The sequence below is a fragment of the Cordyceps fumosorosea genome (genome assembly GCF_001636725.1).
Source record: "Cordyceps fumosorosea ARSEF 2679 chromosome Unknown scaffold_4, whole genome shotgun sequence".
NCBI lineage: Eukaryota > Fungi > Ascomycota > Sordariomycetes > Hypocreales > Cordycipitaceae > Cordyceps > Cordyceps fumosorosea.
This window is the reverse complement of record NW_017387304.1, coordinates 1274667-1291561: the sequence shown is the minus strand read 5'-3', so window position 1 is coordinate 1291561 and position 16895 is coordinate 1274667. Positions and strand designations below refer to the sequence as shown.

General features: G+C 54.8%; 4 protein-coding genes across 4 annotated transcripts; all 4 read right to left on the bottom strand.

Moving 5' to 3' along the window:
- Positions 1-3218: 3218 nt before the first annotated feature.
- Positions 3219-4764, bottom strand: ISF_02588 (homogentisate 1,2-dioxygenase; the record flags this gene model as incomplete). The annotated part of the gene is made up of 2 exons (XM_018846194.1): positions 3219-4545; positions 4697-4764. The coding sequence occupies 2 exons, from the start codon at positions 4762-4764 to the stop codon at positions 3219-3221; spliced, it is 1395 nt and encodes a 464-aa protein (XP_018706901.1).
- A 1236-nt stretch (positions 4765-6000) lies between these two features.
- On the bottom strand, positions 6001-6871 carry ISF_02587 (hypothetical protein; the record flags this gene model as incomplete). Its single annotated transcript, XM_018846193.1, has 4 exons — positions 6001-6156; positions 6233-6416; positions 6591-6642; positions 6745-6871. 4 exons carry the CDS (start codon positions 6869-6871, stop codon positions 6001-6003), a joined length of 519 nt encoding a protein of 172 aa, XP_018706900.1.
- Positions 6872-9877: 3006 nt separating this feature from the next.
- ISF_02586 (General substrate transporter) lies at positions 9878-11758 on the bottom strand (the record flags this gene model as incomplete). The annotated part of the gene is made up of 3 exons (XM_018846192.1): positions 9878-10924; positions 11013-11254; positions 11365-11758. The coding sequence occupies 3 exons, from the start codon at positions 11756-11758 to the stop codon at positions 9878-9880; spliced, it is 1683 nt and encodes a 560-aa protein (XP_018706899.1).
- A 3174-nt stretch (positions 11759-14932) lies between these two features.
- ISF_02585 (hypothetical protein) lies at positions 14933-15268 on the bottom strand (the record flags this gene model as incomplete). The annotated part of the gene is made up of 1 exon (XM_018846191.1): positions 14933-15268. One exon carries the CDS (start codon positions 15266-15268, stop codon positions 14933-14935), a length of 336 nt encoding a protein of 111 aa, XP_018706898.1.
- Between the last annotated feature and the right edge of the window lie 1627 nt (positions 15269-16895).

Genomic DNA, 16895 nt, shown 5'->3' with positions numbered 1-16895 from the left:
CCCCCCCCATCTGGTGCAACGCAATAAAACCTGCCAGCGGTCTAGAATGGGGAGGCAGTCTGGGCATTGTCTTGGCCGTCCAACCCGTTCTGGCAGTAGGCATGAAGAACTGGTAAAAGGGTCAAGGGACAAAAGGGCCTTTTCACTCCGTTGTCCCAGGCAAGCCAGCCTCTTTTTTTTTTTTTTTTTTCTTCTTCTTTGCCCAGGCGGCACCACGGCGAGAAATCCTCGGAGTGGCTTTCCCGACAAGAGATGCTGCCCAGCGATACTATCCTTTTTTTATTCTCTGGGCGATGCAATCTCTGGGCACGTCAAGGAAGTAAGCCGAGAAAAAAAGGGAAAAAAAAAACAAAAGAATATTGGTACTCTGGATGAGAAGGATGAGCACATGCACCCACCGCCCGCCCAACCAAGACCAAGAAAGATCGCGTCATTCCTTACCAGCTCCATTCATTCCTTCTTCTTTCCAAATTCATTCACAACCTCCGTGTCTGTTTAAAACAGGGCCATTCCTCACTATTCTAGTCCTACTCTGCGGCTCCAGCGCCAAAGGAACAGGCCGCGCCACTATTACTGTAGCTAGAGCAAGCCACCCGGCCAATCTTCTCACCAGCCAGGCAAGCCAGCCAGCCAGTCAACCCCGTCGCATTATTATTCGCCAGCTATTTATCCGTAGTTAGCCTGTCCGAGGCAAATTAAGGTTAACCGTCTAGTGCGCCATCAACTCCCACAACACGAATAACGTCCGGATATCGTCGTCTTCCCACCTTCCTCTTCAAGATCTTCTACGCGCTTGTCACGCACGCCCCCTCCCCGTCCAGCTCCCGCCCAGCCCTGCAGTTCCTCAACTCCGGAGTATTGACTCAATTCCAACGAGGGGGGGAAGGGCATGTCGCGATGCCAGTGTGCCTGACCGCAGGCTCTTCTTCTTTGCAAAGCATTGCAGGGTGGGTGGGCTGAGAGGAGAGATCACCAACAACGGGCCTACCAAGTCCCCCCCCCTCCCCTCCTTCACATCCCGCGCTCGCCCCCAACCCCCCGGCAAGCCCCAAAATTCGTTAGATTGACATCAAATCAACTCTTAGCGGATGTCGGCGATCCAACCAAATAGGAGCAGCCACAGGAACTTTTGTACCCTGCTCACCCATGTCCATCGAGGCATAAGCGCAGCTCTGGAACAGCTCATCCCTGCTTCAAGCGGCGCCGCCAGCAGAGAGACAAGACAATGCTCTCCAGGTTTCCACCTCCCGCGTTGGGAAATGAACGTATCGCATAGCAGGCTCGCTCAGTAAGAAAGATACGGAGGTACTGGGCAAGGCGGAAGGCGGAAGGCGGAAGGTGGAAGAGCTGTAACTCGTTCGTCAGGAGGTCATGATTGCTTCTGCCCTGTCCTGCCTGCTTGCTGCGTATGCTTGGCGCGACCCCTCACAAGGTCAAAAGTACGGATAATTACCTTGACACACAGCTTCAGCTCTCGTTGCAGGGCATGCATGACCAGGCCCGATGCTACATCTGCATCCTGTCTCACTCGTCTACCAGAGGTTCTGGCCCTTGTCAGCTCTGCAGGCGAGGCGAGGCGGGCGAGGCTCCCCCATGTCACTGAGATGACAATGCTGCCGTCAACTCGCCTTGTTCACACTTTCAGAAGTGGTCTGCGTCTGTTCGGTTCCATACTAATACATTGGTTCTGTGAACCCGACCTTTCGCTCTCCCCGTCATCGGATGCCCCCCGTCGAGGAGACGACGACAAGCCGCCAGCCACCAACCAGCCCAGTATCCGAGATATGGCGGCGCCTCTTGCCGCTCAAGAGGAACAAAGGCGCTCTCCTCGGCTCTTCACGGCATTCAATCATGTGTGAATGCCCAAAGAGCCACTGAGAGGGCGCTGTCCCCCCGCCATCGGGGGTGGCCTACGGAATCAGTCGCGGCCGCACCACAGCTGGACAAATCGGTCGCCTCTCCGGGAGAGCAATCAAGGGAACTTTCTTCTTGCTTGATAGAGGAAGAGGGATTCTGGGACCTTTTTCCCATCGGCTCTTCCGCCACGAAGCCAGGTTGGGCTTGGCCGCCCCAGATCGCCCGCTCAGTCCTTAATTGCCAAGCCCCGTCTGCCCCCCGTACCCCGTCCGTCGCCGAGCCAGTGCTGTCGAGACACGACCCTATCACCAGCTACCATGTCTAATCATCCGTTCCATCACCTTTAATTCTAAAGGTTGCAATCCCTTCCCAATACGGAAGGAGGCAGAAAACGTTAAAGCTGGAGACGAGGCTTGCTTGGCATGTGGCGTCGTTCGTGGTAAAATCCACCATGTGGCAAAGGGTCAACTCCTTCGACCCGGCACGCGCCCTACAATTATGGAGAGCCAGCGTAGAAGAACCATCACTTGCCCTCTGCTTTTCGGGATCTTTTGTTTCTGGAGGCGGCAATAGCGGTGTCATCATGTCTTGGCGCTTGGCCAGCCTTGTCCTGCCCGGCCTGTACGCCGGGGGGAAGCGCGTGTTGGTACAGCCGAGTAAACGAGCTGCAACCAATTGTACGTTATCATTGCCAAGAGCATTAGTTTTTGTATTGTAATGCAATGGTAGAGACCCGCGTGATATGCTTCGAGGCCCCATCAAAGGATCGTTGCTTGGAAGAGCTAGTGATGCTGGCTGGCCTGATGCTCTCCGTGTTTGTAGGTAGGTTCCGGATGGCCTATGCTACACTAGATTGCAAGACAACACAGCAGAGATGAATTGAGTTCGCAGATCCAAGTCCAAAGTTCCTGGGTATCTTAAGCGCAGAAGTACGACTGTTTTCGACCGAGACCTGTGTCACAGGGAGCGAACCATCCTTTGCAACACTACCAACAAATGACGCGATTGAGTGATTGACTCATTGCTAGGGATATGCAGTGCCAGCTGTTGGTGCGCATACATGTACCTCGATGTTATCATGCCATGGGAGTTATCCAGAAGTCAAGATCATCAGATGGTCGGGTTCAGGCGCGCGTTGTCGTTGGCTGGACTCAACGAGAACAGACCAGCCCAGAAGCATTCACCTGTCACGGTATTCCAGACACTCATCTTGTTCTGACATGGATTCATTGAAAGCGTAGTTCTAGTCATATACTATCCGCACCAGCTCATATTTGTACAGTCTGTAGCTCACTTCCCCTCCGTCACCGTACTCCCGGCCCCTTGCCCCCGGCACCTCTTCCCCGACACCGCATCCCCCTTTACTCCAGAAGGTGGCTGCGGATCGGCTTGTCCTCCGGACGCTTCCAGTGCGTCAGCACGCCGCCCCAGCTCTCTTCGCTGTAACCCTCCTGGACCTTCTTGCACGTGCGCAGCCCCCACTCCGTGACGCCGACCATCAGGCACGTCTCGAACATGAACGCGCAGCTGCCCGCGCCGACCTTGACCGGCTTGAGCTCCGCCTCGCGCGCGCCCTCGTGGCTCTCCGCGTCCGGCCCGTGGCCGCTCATCACGTTGTGCAGGCTCGCGCCGCCCGGCACGAACCCGCCCGCGCCGCCCTTCTTGGCGTCGTACCCGCCGCAGATGAGCCCCATGAACTCGGCCATGGTGTTGCGGTGGTACCACGGCGGCCGGAACGTGTCCTCGCCCACCAGCCAGCGCGGCGGGAAGATGACGAAGTCGGCGACGGCCGTGCCCGGCGTCGCGCTCGGCGCCGACAGCACCGTGAAGATGGACGGGTCCGGGTGGTCGAACGAGATGGTGCCAATGGTGGCGAAGCGGCCGAGGTCGTACTTGTACGGGTAGTAGTTGCCCTGCCAGCCGACCACGTCGAACGGCGTGTGCGCCTGCGTCGTCGCGAACAGCGTGTTGTCAAACTTGACCGTGACCGTGTACTTGCCGCCGCCCTCGGAGGCGGTCGCGCCCGCGTCCTCGTCGAAGCTGGCCACGGGCGCCTGGAAGTCGCGCGCGTTGGCCAGGCCGTTGGAGCCGATCGGGCCGAGCTCCGGCAGGTGGAAGTGGCCCTCGTAGAGCTCCAGCGCGTAGCCGCGGGCCGCGCCGGACGGCAGCCGCACCTGGTACTTGACGCCGCGCGGGATCACGGCGATCTCCATCGGCCGCACGAGCAGCCAGCCCATCTCGGTGCGGATGTCGAGGTCGCCCTCCTGCGCGACGATGAGCAGGTCGCCGTCGGCTGAGTAAAAGGCCGCGTGCTCGTCCATGCTCTTGCCGGCCGTGAAGACGTACATGCCCAGGCCGGACTTGAGGGTGGGGTCGCCCGCGCCGGCGACGAGGCGCAGGCCCGACACGAAGTCGAGGTCGTGCGCCTCATTGTGGTCGAAGGGGTCCCAGCGCAGCTGGTTCGGGATGTAGTGCAGCTTCCGCGCGCCCTCGTGGGCCGTCGCGGACTCGGCGGGTGCGTACGGCGGGTGCGCGCACGACGGCAGGATGCGGTACAGCCACGTCTGCTTGTTCAGGTGCCGCGGGGCCGTGAACGCCGTGCCGGACAGCTTCTCGGCGTAGAGGCCGTACGGAGGCTTCTGGGGGTTGTTATGGCCGATGGGGAGCGCGCCCTCGACGGCTTCGGATCTGCAAGCGGCGCGCAAGGTGTGGTTAGTGGTGTGGCGACCCCAGACGAACGGAAGTAAGGGTGGGTGGTTTTGATGTAGCTGCAGTGTTTGCTCTCAAGTGACACGGGGAATGGCAATGCTGGAGGGCTAGAGGGGCGGCGGCTACTTACTCAAAGTGACATCCGAAGCCGTTTTGGTAGCGGTACTTTTCCTTGGTGGCGAACTGTGTGACGGGCATCTTGGAGAATTCGGTGACCTTGGAGGTTATCTCAAAAATGACCAAGACTGTTGAGGAGAGGGAATTGAGGAGGAGAAAAGATGGGAGAATTTCTCAGACGTCCCAACTATGGCTTTATTATCAATGGCTGGCTATTCGCGGCGGACCACCTGAAAACGTCATCCGGGGCTCCTGGTGAAGCTGTCCCGGGGGCGGCCTCTTGACGCGCCTTGATTCCGCCACGGGGAGTGCGGGCATGATTCCGAGGGTAGCCGCGCATGGTTGCGGGGACTGGGCCCGGAAGGGAAAAGGCTCTGGCAGGGGCGCACTGTTCCGCTGAAACGGGAAGACACGTAATACCGGCGGAAGCTAAGGTGCTAACAGCTGTAGCTAGGGGTAGGTATGTGCGGGAGTTAGTGCAACATCCCGTTAGCTGTCACCGAGGCGGGGGACGCTTCCGGGTAGGAGGCTTGCCATCTCGTGGAATCGGAATGGCCACGTCTGAGGAAGCGAGATGCGGAAGATCTGATACGGCATGTGGAACATCAGGCAATCTTGGGAAATCGACTTCAATCAATTAATGTGCTACCAAGCAAATTATCATTGCCGATACGTGTCTGCTTGATTGTCCGGCTGTAGCATCCACATCACCAAAGGCTCTCGTCGGCAAGGCGGCTTAAGGCATCATGATAAAGCATGACGGCGACAAGTTCATTCTCCGCCCCCGTGGAAGAAGTCGCAGCATTAATTAAGAAAAGAAATCCTATACGTGTAGAAATTCATATAACCCCTACTCGAAACCCTACCCCACGGACCGAACCGTACCTGACGCCTCTCTCGACAGAGTGCGGGGTTGTCGCGAGGCGGGCTGTGCGGGGATCCCTCACACAACCCGCTGACAGGGCATTTCACACAAACTCTCCAACAGGCTCGAATTATGAGAGGAAATTATGCCTCGGGCTAAATTTTAGCACTGGTTCTGCTCGCAGCACATAGTCAACATAAGTCAAAGTGAGATTGTGTGCAAAGTAAAGTGAGTAGAGACATGGTCTCCGCTCAGCAAGTAAGAATTGTCATTGGTGAGAAGAGTACATAATCTGCGCCGCATAACGGTCGCTGATGAGCAAAACACGCCAAAATTATACCTAGGTATCTCATCGCAATATCCCAGGCGCCGCCCCGCGGGGAACCTTGCGCGGCCAAACAATACAGGTTGAAGGAGCTATTGGAACAGATAGTAGGGTTGGCGGAGGGTGCTTACTCTTCCTCCTTCTTGCTCTTCTTCTTCTTGCCACCACCGCCGAAGCCGGTAGCGCTGGGTTCCTTTTGAAGGTGAACAACCAGTCGCGTCCACGATTCTTCCTTGTCCCACTCAAAGCCGGCAAGGTAGGGCTTGTCGAGCTCGTCATCGGCCTGTTGGTATTCAGTCAGTCGATGGTTCCTGTATGGATACATGGGTAAGCTCCTTGGACGCCGAATTACGACTTACCCGCTTCTTGTAGGACTTATAGATGGCGTCTAGGGCATCCTTGATGGTTACACCCTTGAGGTTGCGGGCACTGACTTCCATGCCCAGGGGGAAGTGCAGGTCAATCTTCTTGACCGGAGGTTTCGTTAGGTGGAGCTTGAGGATGCTTGGGTCCTCTACCGTCGAAGAGCTCTTGTTAATTTTCCTACATGACGGAGCTGTTAGCGATGGAAATCGGGGACTTCGTCGATAGAGTATGGATCGTGGAACAGCTAATGCACGATACTGGCGAGGTGGGGCTCGACCGACCGACCCGCCATGGTGTCATGACCACATGGGATATGGGATGGAGGAGGCAGGCAGTGTGGAAAGTACTCACCATCCGGTTTTTTGCGTCTCAATGGCAATTTCTAGTTCTACACCGTCCTTTTCTGCAATGGAGAGTTTCATGTCAGCGGTAACAGCTTGTGGAGGGCGGGCGGCAGAAAGCGGGGTAGTTGAGGCGAAGTGGCACGTCAACAGATTGCACATACCTAGGTCAAGAACGTTGTAGACACCGGCGGCCGCCGCGGAGCTGGCTCTTCTATGGCCTTTATCCTTGGGTGGTGACGACGAGAGGCCTTGAACGGCAGAATCGACCTTGGAGAGAGGTTCCGTCATGTTGGCAGAGGCGGGTTGTGAAGCTGTTGAGACGAGGCACAGCTGAGCTGCGACGTGTGAGCCAGCCGTTTTGGTTTTCACAGATGACAGGGGAAAACTAACCAGTTGCAAGTGAATTGGGTGCGTGGATTGTGAGTACGAATCGAGTTGCGTATCGATGATGAAGAAGGAGAGAAGGGAAGAGGGGAAGGCAGGAGGGGAGGGGGCGGAGGGGATTGATATGTGTTCGGGGGGATGTGCCTAAGGCGACGGGCAGCGGAGCTTAGTTGCTTCAATAAGCTTGGTCAGGCCACGCGGGGTAACACAGCTAAGCTGTGACTGTACACGGCTGGCAGGCGAAGCAGCTGGCAACGACAGCACAATTGGAACTTGGGATCGCGTGACTTGGAGGTACTTGAGCGTCACTGTGCCTGCCAAAGTGGCGCTACTTTAGGCCTAGCGTTGAGTTGCGTGGGCGCTGGTGGCCTCTGGAGTCCAGCATCTGGGGCGCAAAATCCGGGGAAGCCTGGTCTCTGCCCCACTGGTCCGATTCGCTAGCTGGTTGCAGAGGAGGACGATGGGGTGACGGAGAGGCAAGGGCAAGGCGAGGCCGACAAAAACGACGCTGAGGTGAAGCAATGGCAGGACGTAGGCCAAGATGGGTGTCGCCGCTGGGCATTGAGCTGTTTGTCCTGGTGGAGGGTGTGAGAGTGTTTTGTGGTCTGGTGGTGTGACGGACCGGCCACTGGGCAACAAACGGACCGCCAGGGAGCCAGCGACCCCTCACCACGGCCGGCGCGGATCTGCTGGTCGCTACAAGTTCTCACGCCACTTTTTCCCGCCAAACCAAAGTACCTCCCTCCCCTCGTTTCATTTGGCGTGACGTTCTGGACTTGGTATCTCCATGTACCTCTTCCACCCTCTACACCCAGCCCCCTTACCCATCCCTGGTTTTATTGGATGTTGATGCCAAGCCGCATGACGGTATGGCCACGAGTTATTGCTCCTTTGAGCTGTCGATACCTTGCCAATGCACCACAAAGGGGCAACCAGGGAAATGGCTATGAGGGGTAACCAGCCAGGCAGAAAAGACTCCAAGTACCGCAAACAAAAGTTGTCAGCTGGCAACCCTGGCCGCCCCTGGCATCGCCTGATGACGCCGCTCAAGACGAAAAACAGCCAAGACGACGTCACTGACAATCAAATGTGGCGCTTTGTTTTTCCCTCCTGCACTCTATTTCTTCTCGTCCCTGAAACTTTCATTCAAGCCATCACCATCAGTTCTTTGACATTTCCTCCTAATCATTTCCTGCTACACTCAATTGCACGCAAGCGTCGAATCCGAATCACCTCGCCGTCGATAAAGGCACTATTGTGGGCCATTGCGCACCTGACCCTGTGGGCCCATCCTCATCCACGGCGGCGAGGTCGGAGGCTCGGCTCGGAGCGACGACGACGCCGTATTCAGAAATTGGGAACGAGGAATAAAGTGACAGTCGACTCATCTCCTCAACAAATCAGTCCCGAGAAGTCCCTAATGCGGCGCCCCCCAGGCGTGGCAGAAGTGTTCCCTTTCAACGCTGTTTACTGTTTAAGCACGAGTGACCAGGATCATGGTCTTATCCTTGCCGTCCTGAGTTCTGCCGTGTTGATGCTCCCACTCGTGCTAACACTACCACTGCAGCAAACTTGACGGTAAACAGTCGATAAAAATGACGAATGAGTGTCGACAGGGAGAATAAGTGGCCACGAAGTGCCGCGTTCCGCGATCGGAAATGCGACGGGAAAAAGGTATCCTCTGATACCTGGGTCACGAACGAAGTAGACAAACGGGGCCTTCCAGAGAAATTGTGAAGAGCCAGGCCTGCTAACAAGCAGGGAGTTGCTTGAAAGAGAGAATCGCTTCGTAAAGGAACGCACGGCCTTATAAGTAGACGTTAAGCGGACTGCCTCGTCTCATGGACCGACTTGGAATACAAGCTCGTGAGAACGTGCTGGAAGCTTTAGTCGCTTGCTCAGGACGGCCTTTATTTTCTTGCTCACCGTAGGCATCTGTTAGGTCGCGACGGTCTAAATCACAAGCAAAATGAGCAGGTGCAAGGTGATTCATCATGAAAGAGCGAAGCGGGAAAATAATACTACATACTAAGTTGAACATTCTTGCGATTGGGTTGAAAGCCACGTATCAAATGCAAAGTCCCGATTTGGATATTGCTTTAAAAAAAAATGTCCCGATTTAGAAGATCCCACTTGGGGAAGGGCCGCGCCCCACCACATCGATCACTGGAGACATCTCAACACGCGAGTCTGCTTCTTTGGGGCTCTTGATGGAAACCAAAGCTTCCGATAGTTTCTTTATACGCTACCAATTGATGGGAAGCATACCTAGCTTTTAGTATTTGTTCATTTTCCCCTAGAATTGTGGTAGTAACCAACGCCTCGAACTCTGCATCTCCGTGTGATGACTTCAGGGTAGAACTGGCCCGCCCGAGGTTCTATCCCCTTGTATTTAAAGAGCTCGGTTTTTGTCCGTCGTGACATCATTCAGCACTTTCCGTTCTGGCTTAATCAACGGTCGGATTTAAATAAAGAAAGTCTTTTGTCGACCCTCTGTGATTTGTGTATTTCATCGGTCTGAAAACCCTTGCGGACGCGGGAGGAGTGGGAAGATAGAATGAAGGATGCTGACAGAATTACCAGAGTTGGCGCGACAGAAAAAAGTCATACCATGCTACGTGCTTCTCGTATCAGGAGACGGCCTTAAGAAAAGCGGGCATTCATACTGATTTTATAGTGATGTATTTCTCGGGACGGTTGCGGGCCAGATAATTGTACAAGTGTTGTGGATTGGCCTGCCTGTCTTACAAGGCCCAAGGTCGCGACTTCGTGGGCTTAGCCTGCGCAAAGTTCGGAATGGGATATGAATCTGTAGTGACACGTCGGTCTATAGGAGAGTCTCTGGTTGCACTTTTTCGAGTAGTTGACTGTAAAGCAGAACGTTCAGCTCTATACTGCTGCATTGATTAATTACTTTGAAGATATCGGCACTGGTTCTATACTGTCGCTCTTCTCTTCAGCCGTGGCGCTGTCATTTTCCTTGAATATCACGTCCTTGTCACCTGGGACCGTGTCAGAGCCGGCTGGAGCAAGCTTGCCATGTCGAAGCTGATGTTTCTCAAAAACGATGGCCATATCTTCCAGCTCAATATGCTTTGTCTCGGGAACCGCAAAGATACTAAATAGGAGCGCTAGGAAGGCTAGTGATCCATAGATGAAGCCCAGTCTTCCGCCAAGATTGCCCTTGTTCACGTCCTCCAGGTACGGATACGTGAACGAGATGACAAACTCCATGATGAGCTTGACAGAGTATGCCAGCCGCAGCGTGTATTCACGCAAGAATGGGGAAGGCAGCTCGGCAGCCACGACGTAGGCCAAGGGTGCGTACCCGAAACTCCATCCAAAGGAGTAGAGCATCAGCATGGCGACGATGCCGGCCTTGGCGCCTGCCGACGCGGACGCCGCGCCTTGCGCTGTGTCGGAAGCATGCGCGACCACGCCGAGGCCGCCCATGATCATCAAAGAGGCGGTTTGCAGCAAAGCCGATGCGACGAGCAGGCTGCGGCGACCGACTCGGTCGACGAGGGCCATGCAGATCAGGATGGCGCCAATGTCAATGGCGTTGATGCCGAGCGCCACGCTAAACGGGTTGATGGTGTGCAGAGCCTTGACGAAGAGCGTGCCGTACTGGGATGCAAACGACTGGCCAGTGGATTGCTGGAAGAAGAGGAGCCCGACGCAGACTGCGGTGCACTGGCAGTGCCTGCGTGAGAACATGGCGAAGAACTGTCGGAGGTGGAATCCTGCGGCGATGGAGCGCGAGCCTTTGTGGTTGGGGTGCGATTCGGCTGTTTCTCGACGCAGGCGCTCAATGGCATCAGAAAGATCGTCGAGCTCTTGGATGACGGGCTCTGAGGGGGGCAGTTGTGCCGCGCGGTCGGCGCGAGACTGTCGCAGACGTGTGAGGGAAGCCAGCGCAGCGTCTCGCTTGCCGCGAAGAAGCAGCCATCGAGGAGACTAAAATGGAGGGAAGAGTTAGCGGAAATGATGTCTCTTTGCAGACTTTAGTGCTTAGATAACGCGAGGCAGTCGAGACGCTTCGTACCTCTGGGATAAACCACACTAGAGGGATGATGAATGCCGGTATGACGAGAATCAAGCTAATGGGAATGCGCCAGGAGGCATTTCCTTTGATGGTCGAGGTGCCTCGTACAATAGACGTGACAATGAGACCGCCAAACTTGATGGCGAGCCAGTAAGAGGCGCCAGCGGTTCCACGCAGCCGGGGAGGAGAAATCTCGGCCAAGAAGGTAGGGATGACAGATAGCTGCATACCCAGATAAATGTCTAGAGTTCAAGAGATATGCGTTAGCACTATCTTGTTGTTCCAATTGCGTGACAGAATGCCCCTGATGCTTCAGACGCAGCCACGGACAGGCATGAGGGTTAGGACGCACAGTGAATGCTTCTACCGACCAGCATCTGCGCGCGGCCTGATGATGAGACGATGACGGCCGTACTCCCCAGAGCATACACGCTCATGGCGCAGATGCATGCCCGCCGACCATACCGGTTGCTGATCCAGCTACCGATGAAGACGCCCACCAGCTGCGTGCCGGCCTTGATGCTGTTGAGCAGGCTCAGGTAGACCGTCGTCAGCGCATACTTGTGCGTCTTTGCGTTGTACTCGCCGAACTGGCGGGTGAAGGCTGTGGTAGCCTGCGTCGACGCGAAGGACTGGTCGCTGAAGCCGTAGTTGAAGGCGGAGAAGAAGACAAGGGCGAGCGAGAAGATGGCGGCGGGCGTCGTCAGACGAGCAATGCTCCCCGGGTTTAGCTGCCGCTGCTGCATCATGGAGGGAGGATGGATCGAGAGACGACGGGGCGAAGCAAGACGGACAGGAAGAGACCTCCTCGAGCAATGTCTCACAGATGGGCTGATGGGAGGGATTTATATCTGATTAGATTGAAAATGAAAGAAATCAGATCATCAGCTTCTGATTATCACTCGCGCCGAAACCGAAAAAGGTTACCGAGCCTTCTCCGGCTCGTTCCTTTTCCTCTCCCCCCTCCCTTGCTTACATGGTTCCCCGGCGGTATTCGGGGACCGAGAAGCGTATACCTGCCTGATTGGTGGCATTTTGGCAAACCCACGCCAACTAGCATGGAATTGAGTTTGTAGAAGCCATGATTTTTAGTAATGCGAGTTTCCGCGCACATTATTAGTCCACTCGTCGGCGAAGCGGGTATAATCATCCCTCAATCCCAGCCGAGATCGATAAGTCTGGAACTTTTGTGGAAACCAGCCACGCATGCCAAGAAGTCGCGTTATCGCCGTCAGCAACAAAGTTGTTGCGATTTGGTGCGATTTCCGAGCCGGCACACGGCGGACGCCTGTTGGCCCGCTCCGGATAAGTCGGCCGCTCAAAGCTAGCACCACCTATATAGGGTAGTCAGAATAGTTGACAAAGATAGTGGTAATAACGGTTTATTGGTATGCCTCCTGGAGGATGAGCCCAGTAGCCATGACCAGCCCAGCAGAAGCCAAGCCAGCAATACAGAATCCCAGACCATTTTTCAGTCTGCAGAAACTTCAGATGGCCTACAGGTCTTCGGCGTGTGCGTGTATTTATAATATCCTGTCCAATGCCGTTGAGAGGCGATCGCAAGCTCTGTGGTCCGAAGTCGGATGACTGATGTCCCCCCGCGGGCGCATGTAGTTGGCTATGCCTTTGCAAGCAGTGACCATTGCTATTCAATTGCTCTCGTATAGCAGCTTGGCAAGGCATCGAAAGGCAATGAATGGAGTCTGAGACGGGCACGCGATGGCCGCGGAACGCCATAAGTCTGCTCCGAGGCTGGCCATTTTTGACCGCCAAAAATCATCAACTGCCTTCCAGTATCTGTCCGAATTCCAAAGGCTTGCGAAATACTGCAGTGGGAGCTCCCGGTAAATCGGACCCTTCTGGAGCGGCACACCCCCTACCTTTGATATCGCCGATTCTGCGAATCATCTTGCACCCATACTACTCGGCGCCATAGCTCACCTCTCTGCCTCAACAAGGTCTCAGTTGATTCGGAAAGTGTAGCGTATCCTGGGCAAGATGCAGCCGAGAGGTAGACCACCACCATGAAGTGGAAAGTCGATCCACGCATCTTTGCCGAGCCCCCGCCCACGGGGCTGTTGGGAATGTGAGTACGCTCACAGATTGGTTGGAGCTTGTAGCTACAAGTCTACCAAGCAGTGCCGCGGTCATCGGGCAAACCGTTGACACGCGGCCGGCCATCAACGAAGGGTTGCCATTCTAGTACGGTGTATCTCACTACGGGGGGTATCTCGTAGCTCACCGAGAATAAATGGGTGGATATAATAAGTGATTGGAGCCAAGCTCATCCATCATGCGACATGACGAGAGTGGGCACGTCACAGGAGGATGCTAATGAGACGCTTCGGACATATCAGTCCCGGGTCAACACGACCGGGCAAGTCGTCACACTGGATGAATACTCGAGAACATCTACCCTTAACAGAAGCCAATTTAGGGCCGGCCATTTAGGTGGCGACGGAAATCTGTAAAGCAGGAATTTGCTAGCCGGGAGTCATCCGCAGTGTACACTGAAAAGATGCAACCATTGCCTCGAAAATGAAATCCTGGCACTCTTGCCGTCCATTACGGATATCTCATCAGGTGTCAGTCTGGTTCTAGATCAGCACAAAAAATGATCTGTGGTAGCAACTCGTCTTGTCAGGCTAAAGCACGCGACAGTGCTGCAAGGTGCCTTGATCCTCTGCTTCTTCGAGGGCAACTCAGTCGCTGGACTAGCGAAGAAATCTAGAATCAGGCATGGGGACATAGTGATAATGAGAGATGAATGAGTTGATTGATTCGTTATCTACTGCTGTGACATGTGCCTATATACTGTGCTTCGGTGGAATGTCCATCCGTTCTGGCAGTATATAGGCACATCTCACAGCAGTCACAGATAACCTCAATCAATCAACTCATTCATCTCCGATTATCACTAGGTTCCTGTGTTATTTCCAGGCCATGGTTTCTTCTGCCAGTCGTATCTGCTGGCTCAAGAGCGGAACGCAAATGCTGCAGCTACCCAAGCGTGGCCTTGAGGCCAGCAGTGTTCCAAGCTTGCTTCGAGTCTTGCGAAACGATTTCTCGCAGGTGACGCTCACGCGTCTCGACTTGTCCTTCAACCCCGAAAACGCAGACAAAGAACGTGTAAAACTCGCGGTGGATGTATTGCGTCTGTTGTGAATCTTGCGGCGGAGACCGAATTCTCTTGGGAATATTGTGATCTCTTGCGTTGCGGAAGAAACAGCGCAATGGACAAGAAGCGGCTCTATGAAAAGGCAAGAACCGCCGCTGCCATGAGAGCTCAGTCGTTGTGGATCACAAGAGGTGGTAGAGTCGTCGGCCAAGAGAAGTCAGCCTTGCTGACCAGCAGACAAACCGGTCCGTGAGGCTCTCGCGGTGGGCGACGTCCAAATTGTTGTGTTGGATACTCCACCCTGTCCCTTTGCTGCGGCAAAGTCATCAGAAAGCCTTGTCGCTGGCATTGTCGGCGGCCGTGGCGCACCTGACATTCAGCCCAGAGAAAACGTACCGACAACCCGTTGGGTCACGCCATCGTATGAAAGCGAGCAAGGAATACGCACGCGTCCTCGCTATTGTTTTCACACATTTTAGACAAAAGCCACGGCATGGGTATCGGCGTCGCAGTGCGGATAGGGCATAGCCTAGTTGTGGATGAAGATGCCTTCATTTGTCTTGTTGACCTTGCGTGGCCATTGCTCTGCCGGCCAGGCCGCCCCTTCTCTTTGTGCTTGAGGGTAATGTGACTTTGACGACTGTTGGTCTAAGGCATTCTTGCAGAGCAGCGTCGCCGGCTAGCGAAGCTATTCAGTAGCCTTTGCAGAAAGACTCCTTCGTCCCGTGAGGTGGATTCTGAGCTTGTGTTTTCGTGACGGAGCTGGGCACGGCGATCGAGGCCATGCCTGATATCCATTCGCCTAGGCCGTGGAATTCAGTGCTGAACCCTGGAGCGCTTCAATGGCCAGCGTCGGCACGGCGCTTTCTGAGCTGGACGTGACCGTTGCGGCCCCTATGCGAGGCGCGGTCGGTAACGGCAACACGATGACGTCCTCCCAAACTGTCTTTTGTTTCAGCTCGCTGTAGCCAATGGGCGTAAACTTTTGAGCTGGCGATGTCAGAGTCATTAGGGCGCGGACGGGGAGCGGAGAATCAGGGTCTCCGCGCTCCTCGCGGCAGCGGTGACGAGCGATCATTTCCAGATTGCCAATCAGGATGTTATGAACGAGCTGGCTGGGCGTGCAGCCCGGCGACATTGTGGAGCGGCGGCTATACGAGCTTGTGCCGTGGCGGACATCCCTGCGCAAAACTAGAGGCTGGTTCTAATGATATGCTGTTTGCGGTTGATGCGGCTGAAGTCTGCCATGTAATTCTTCGGCCAGTTGAAGTGTGCCGTATCCGTGTTTGAAATTTTGGACCTCTAAACCGTTGGCAGCGTATCTAGCGGATCAGTTGCTTGTCGCGGAGCTTGTTTGGCACCAACGGCTCTTTCTGTGAACAGCCGAGCCTATCCGGCGTCTCGGGGGCCATTGGGGCGGAAAGAGTTGGAATTGATCCGCGTTGGTGAATAGATAAAGAAAACGCCTAAATTACTGACATCTTGGGGAGTCTGGGCACTGTCGAGAAATGCAATGGAGTGGACTAGCAGTCTGTTGGCGTGCGTTGTGTGCTGGTAAGTCTAGAGTAGCACCGCTTTGAGTAGCAGCATTTGGGTCTGTAATAAAATGGCACGGGCTGTTGTACACTGCAAATATGACTATGCGTGACAAATTGCAGTTAGTTGATGGGATTGTGGAAGCTTGGTACGTTTGAAGGTTTTTCGCACCAGAGCAGCACCAGCACGTGCCCTGAGCTGGCTGCTTCGTTCCCCACAGGCTGCAGCGAACAGAGACGGAGAGGTTCAAGCTGCGACATTTTCCCCGGAAGCAAGATTTTGGAGCATCCGAATCTCAAATCGGAATTGGTGGTAACGCGGGATATTGTGTCATTTTCCAGGCGCTTTCTTATTCCTGTGTATGGTCGGGAGCGGGCTGGCGGTTTTGGCCAGTGCGGGAAGCCCCTTGCTCTATGGCTGGCGCATGACTCCCGCCGTACGGAAAAAGCAGAATCTAGGGCGATCAGCGAAGCGAAACGCGCGGCCGTGCCATGGAGAAACTGGAGCGGCGCAAGCCTCGAACGACGCCGTCTGTCGCAAAAGTGGCGAACCCGGGCTGGGAACGAGGGGGTGTACGCAAGTGCGGGAGTACCTGAGTGCACGAGCAGGTAGAGAGGGGAGGAGTTGGTGGAATTGAACAAGACGAGGAACTTATTATTACGGATAATGGGAAATAGTATATAACTGTCGTTTGACCCTCTCTGTCTCTGTACATATGGAAAGGAGGTGATGGTACCTGGGGGCGGGGGGGGGATGGTGGTTTGGGCCATGCTCACAATTTTAGTTGCGGTTGGTTGAAAGTGCTGGTCCCTGATTTCTTTAGTCTGAGGCTCTGTTAGAAAAAGAAGGAGAAGCTTGTTATTTTTTTTCCTTCTTTCTCGCAACAAGCCGTTGATGGTCTTTTGGTTGTTGGTGTATCTTACTAGTATTGTGGGTAACTAGTGGAGGACAGGGAGGGGGGCGATGGGTAACGAAAAGAGATTCTGTGGGCAGAAAAAAAAAAGCGACAATTCGGAGAGGAGGAGACGGAAAGAGTATATAAAGAGAGAGCAAACGAAACAGAACAAGGCCAGAAGAAAAAAGTAAGATAAAGGCGACAGATCCCTTCTCCCAATTCAGGACCGGGATTGACTGATGGGTCCGAGACCAGCTGGTGCACACGCACGCGGTGGACACTGGATGGACTGGATGGACTGGATGGGAGACGGTGGCGGCCAAAGGACGTCTTG